Consider the following 5867-nt stretch of genomic DNA (forward strand, 5'->3'; position numbering starts at 1 on the left):
AGAAGAACAAGAAGAAGAACAAGAACAAGAAGAACAAGAACAAGAACAAGAAGAAAGAAAGAAAAAAAGAACGAAAGAAAAAAATCTTGTGGGTAAAACCAACCAGATGGACAGATACTGAGGGAGTTGTATCTGGATGGCCATCATATGTGGAATGGGAGGAATGGGGCAGCCAGGAGACCACAGTTCAGACTGAGTAGGGGCAGGGGCAGAAGTAAGCCATGCTGCTCAGAGCTTTTCACTCTGGAGAAGGACCAGACACTGAGACCTGCAGATACATGGGGACAGCCTGGCGCCAAAGAGCCTGCACTCAGAGGCAAGACATGGGTCAAGTCTTCCCTCTGAGTGCAGGCAAGACATGGGTCAAGAACAATAAGGCCCCAAGCACAGGGCTAGAGGTCTTCCTCTGTGCTATGAGTGCACCTGTGTAGAAATGGTCTTGTATTGCAGACAAGGAGAGTAACAGCTTTAAATAGGATACAACACAGGGATAAGTTGTAAAAGCTTATCAGATACTCAGGTAGAGGAGGGATTCCAGGTAACTGGAGCCGCACTTTGGTGCTGAGACAGAGAAAGGTCAGGGTTTTATAGGTACAAGTGGGCTTGTGCTCTGCGTCACTCACAAAGGAGCTGGAGCCCTAAGCTCAGGGTAAAATAGGATACTTCGGTCTCAGTGATGTCCATAGCCTCCTGCTCCTTTCCCCAGGTGCTGGGCAGCAAAGGCGTCCATGAGCTTCGGAGCAGCACCAGTGCCTTGCACCATGCCCTGGAGGAGGCAGCATCCCTCCTCACAATGTTCTGGCGAGCAGCCTTGCCAAGCTCCCCTGGCCCTGTGCTGCCTGCCAAAGCGGTAAGAACCCAGTGTCTTCTGCTGGCTCAAACCCAGAAACTCCGGCCTTGGGCTTGTTCTTTTCTCTTAGACCTACAGCTTTCCTGAAGGTCAGGAACTGTATGGTGAGTTGAGGTTGACAGGACCATAGGGGAGCGTACAAGAGGGAGACCCCAGCCCGTGGCCGCTGCTTTCATTGAAGTTTTGACTGTATCCCTTCTCCTACTACCATACCACCCCTGGGATAAGAAATCATGGAGAGAAGGGAAGGAAGTGGAGAAGCAGAGATATATTTACCCTGGTTAGCCCTAAATATCCAGTTTCTACAGTCTGAAATCTGGCTGTGCTGAAAGTCAGGCACCTATTGGAGCTTCAGCACCCCTTCTCTACCCCTCAGTTCTGTGCAGAAGGTCACAGAATGTTCCCATGAGTTTGTCACCTCTCTTAGCTACTCTCTGCAATCCCTCCAAACCACGCCTGGGAAAGCCAGCCACCCCTCAGGGCCTGCTGGGATCTGGGCTGGTTCTGGGTGGCAGGCTCTCGGGTAGCAGGTTTCAATCTCCCCTTCCCTAGGCTCTTATTGCGAGATCACTGCCCCTGATATCCTGTGGATCCAACAGTGGTAATCTTAGGGGAGTGTTTCACCCCCTTCATGTTAGCATGAATATTTATGAGCTCGCACAGGAGCCTTCGGCCAGCGCTTCTCCCCAGATGTAATCTCCCTAAGCTTCCAAGTCTCAACTGCAATGGCCCCATGCTAGAGCTTATACGAAGACTGAGCTCAAGGTCTTATTTGCAGTTTGGTAGCTATCTGAAGTCAAGGCTTCCTTGGCAGCAGGAGTGTAGGCCTGTGCTAATCTCTTGCTCTAAGTTTCTCCATTATCACCCCAGTGGCCTTGTCCCCAGTGGTCCACAGCTGGGATTTTGAGAGGTACACTAGTGGAGGGAACTCAGTCCAGAGTGTTAAGAAGACGGTGGAGCTACGTTTTGGGCTGTAAATCCACAAAGCATGAGAGCCTGTCCCTGTTCTCCAGGGAGAGGCAATGGAAAGGGAACTCCTGGACCTTCGCGCCCAAGTGTCCAAACAAGAGCGGCTCCTTCAGAGCACAGCGGAGCGTCTGAAGATGGCCAACCAGCACAAGGCGAGCATGGAGCAGTTCATCGTCAGCCAGCGTAGGTGCCCAGGAGCTCAGGACACGGGGAGGGGCTGGCGTTTCAGGTGCTCCGGATGCTGCACAGGAGCCAACCAGAAGGCCCAGAGTCAGGAGAGATGTGACGGTGCAGCACTCTGACCCTCCTGGGCCAGGAGTCATTGGGGATGCAGAGAGCAGGAGGATAGAGTCCACAAGAGACCCCAGGCTGAGTGGCCAGAAGAAAATGCTTCAAGTAGGACCTCATTAGTAACTTTTGCCTTATTTTCTTGTTTCAGTGACCCGGACCCATGATGTTTTAAAGAAGGCAAGGACAAATTTGGAGGTAAGGAAACAACTGCAGCAGTCCCAGCAGTCAAAGCCTCAGAACCTGACCACCCTACCAGAGTCTGTCATCAGACTTGTAGGTGCTCGGGGCCTGCTATGACCTTCGGAGACTCTGCTTGTGGGATCCCAGGTCCTAGTGAGCCTCCTCGGAGCTGCCATCCTATTGCTCGTGGGCCCACTGCGCCTACTCCTGAGCTAGGTACACCCACCTCACCACCATCTGGCCACTCCTTGCCCCAGTGAGGAGCCTGGAGGGGTGCAGTACAGTTGGCCTCAGGACAGCGAGATCCCAGGTCTGTCTGCGAATTAGTTGTCTGTAAAGGGATATGGGGTCACTTCTGCATTCCGATGTCTCCTAAATATAAGCAAGTGCAGCCTTAGAGTGATTTCACTGCACATTGTTGGGTTTAGAAGAGCTGCTTCATTTTGATGTGATTTTCTTTAAAGAACATCAAGAAAGATCCACTGAGTCTGATTGACCAAAAAGATAATAACCAGGCACTCAAATGCTAAGTGCCAATTATTCCCTAGAGAGTACTTTAGAAAAAAGAGATAAATTAGAAATGTGTTAACAATCAGGAACTAAACTATAAAACTTACACTTTAAACTTAGTCTTTTTAGTATATTCCTAGATTTGTGTCTAAATTATAACCTGAGTGTCGACCTCCACAGGGAATGCAGCTCGGGTGGTGATTTCAGTCGCACTTTCTTTTTGCTAATTCCCTTCGGTTCTTCTTTCATCTCTTTCTTTCCTGAGCCTCTTTAGCACAACACTCACAAGATTGCCTCTGTCCAGCCTTATTCCTGTCCGGGCCAAGGTAACTAGCAGCCTCCTGGAGCTCTGGCTCCCTCTGGTGTAGAAGCTTTCCTCACTGCTTCCCTCCTGCTACTGGGAGGGCCAAGGCCTGGCTCCAAAGCCTGAATCACCACTGATGGCTATTGTTGGCCCCTTGGTGTCTGTGACCCTCCCTATCTGTAAGAAGTGGAACTAGACTTACATGATCTTTGCTGAATTGATCCTTATAACCGGGGCTTAAAAGGGACTCAGCCACAAAACGTGCTCTGCCTCCTCCAGCAGGCTATCCAGACGTGTGCATGTTTTGTGCCTAGCATTTGGTCTCGCAGGACCTGGCAAAGGCTAATTTGATTTTGGCTTCAAATCCTATGACTTGCAGCATGACCTGAGGTTGCGTAGGGCCCTGAAGAGGGAGTCATAAGATGCGGTCGCACAGTGTGCAATGCTTGGTGGAGACCAGCAGTAATCTCCGAGCGCTGGGGCTTTTCCCCTCACCTCGTGCCCCTCTACCTCCTCCAGGCTCCGAGCAGCCCTCACCTCACCTCCTAACCCATTCTCACCAGCCTCTGGCTTCTGGCACCACCTAGCTCTCAGCAAGCCTCAGGGGGCCGTCAGCAGTCTGACAGTCCTCTCTGAAGAGGCTTGGTTTTTGTTTGTTTTTTGTCTGCAGGTGAAGTCCTTAAGGGCTCTGCTGTGCACTCCAGCCTCGTGACCCTTGCCTTCCAGGAGCCACACAAGAAGCGAAGCCACCAGAGGTCCTTAAAACAGCAGGAAGAGTGGGCCTGCCCCCCTTTGGTGCAGCTGCCTATCTGTTGATGAGCACGTGGGCCTTATCCCTCTGGGCCTGCTGGAGGTCCAGAACAGGAGACAGAGATGTGTCCTGTGGGACAGTGGAAAGGGCAGATGGCTTCCTGGCAGCAGCAAATACTAGTAGCCAAGGTCCACTGGGCCTAGCACTTAGCAAAACACTGAGATTGCATAGGAGACCCCATGACACTGCTTCTAAACAGCCTCCTCGGCCAGGCATCTGCCATGCATGTTTGTCACCTCAGACAGCCAACTCAGGGGAAGTAGGCCCTCACCTCAAGATACCGTCCTCAGGCAGTTCAAGAAGCACACTGCGGAGTGGCGGTGCTCTGCCGGACAGTGTCACTCAACTCTCCAGCCAGCTCTGCAGGGCCACGCTCTGGTCTACACCACTGCACCCGAATCCTTGGAATCCAGGTGATGAATGTGGGAGTTCCTGGATGCCCACTTTTGCTTATTCCACGCCTTCTGATTTTCACTTGTGTGATCTCTGAATTGTACTGACCCCTTTTAAATAGGCTGCTCCACTTTGTCATTCTTATTTCTCTCAGAAGAATTAGGGATTGTTGGTGACACCAAGGCTATCCATCATCTTGCCTATAGTAGGCTGTGCTGGTCCTTAAGCAGCATGGACTGGCCTGTGCTGCCCTGTACGAAGCCTAGTCTGTGTCTTCACCGTCCTCATAGCATATGGCTGTGTGTATAAATGTATGATAGAGATTTATATATGTTGCTAAATACATGTAGTAAAGGCCAACATAACTTGCAGAGTGGGTGGGTGAGAAGCAATGAAAGTCTTTAGGGTGGCTATTAAAGTGAAATGCGTATAAGGAATCGGTTTTCATTGCCTGTTTTACTTTTCATTGCTGCGTGAGCCCCTAGAATAAATATAAAAGAAAACTATCATTAAGAAACTCAAAAGACTGATCCTTGAAGTCTAAATTGAAAGATTACATCTTTCCTTCTTCATCATCTTGTAAAACTGTCTACTCTAAAAAGTAGGAAGAAGTGTTTCTCAAGTTGAAAATCAGCTGCGGACACATGGAGATACAAGCTGGGCTGCAGTCCCTAAGCCTGTGGTGGAAGAGAGTCCCAGAGTTCTCCACCTTTCACAGAGCACCCAGATGGCTCTGGTGTAGGAAGACCATAGACCCTGGATTTTATAATGCTATTCCGTATCAACTGAACTGAAACAATAAACCTAAGAACCTTTTATTGAAAATGATACAAGGCTTCCATAAACATTCAAATAAATTTTTGAACTGCTTGAAAAAAACAAATTCTTAGCCTCCTTTTCCTTTCGAGAACTAAAATTTAGCTTTCACCCCATGGTTAATTTTTACTAACAGTTAAAAGTAAAATCCCACAATGACAGCAAGAACCAAAAAAGCCCTAATCACTATCACCACAACTGCCACCACTGACAGCAGCAATAACAAAAGTCTAGGCGAAAGACCAGGGCATGCTGACTGTTGTACCCATTTCCTGCTGTCACCATCCCTCACTTTCTCTCCACTCCCTAGATGCTAACGATCTGCGATCTGTGTAGTCTGCTCTCTAGGAGACCACATATTCCAGCCTACACTAGTGACAATGGGCAGTGCTGGCTTTCTGGGTCATGCTCATTTAACTCAACCTACGCTTCTCATGTTCCATCTCCACTGCTGCAGATCAGAGCATTTCAACCTTTCATGGCTAAAAAAAAAAAAAAAATGCAAAGGAGGGCTAGGATATTGCTCTGCAAAATAAGCACCTGCTTAGGCAAGCGCAAGGCGGGGGCTTAATACCCAGCATTATGTATCATGGAGGGTCCATCCCCAGGGCCTTCCACCAGGTGCTGATCCAGGCACCAACACTGGGTATGATGGGGCATGCCTGTAATCCCAGTGCTGAGGAGGCTGAAAACAGGTGGATGGCTGTGAGGCTGAGATGCACAGTGAGACCTTGTACCAAATT

General features: G+C 49.5%; 1 protein-coding gene across 2 annotated transcripts in view; it reads left to right on the forward strand.

The window, feature by feature from the left end:
• LOC101588206 (myomegalin) overlaps positions 1-4751 on the forward strand; it is a 188613-nt gene extending 183862 nt beyond the window's left edge. For both annotated transcript variants that reach the window (XM_023706474.1, XM_012512690.2), the window contains 5 exons: positions 707-850; positions 1864-2002; positions 2259-2305; positions 3075-3126; positions 3775-4751. In XM_023706474.1, coding sequence (XP_023562242.1) covers positions 707-850; positions 1864-2002; positions 2259-2305; positions 3075-3126; positions 3775-3920 — 528 coding nt within the window. In that variant the 3' untranslated portion in view covers positions 3921-4751. The remainder of the gene's footprint in view (positions 1-706; positions 851-1863; positions 2003-2258; positions 2306-3074; positions 3127-3774) is intronic.
• Positions 4752-5867: the final 1116 nt, after the last annotated feature.

The sequence above is a fragment of the Octodon degus genome, unplaced genomic scaffold (genome assembly GCF_000260255.1).
Source record: "Octodon degus isolate 3935 unplaced genomic scaffold, OctDeg1.0 scaffold00257, whole genome shotgun sequence".
Lineage (NCBI taxonomy): Eukaryota > Metazoa > Chordata > Mammalia > Rodentia > Octodontidae > Octodon > Octodon degus.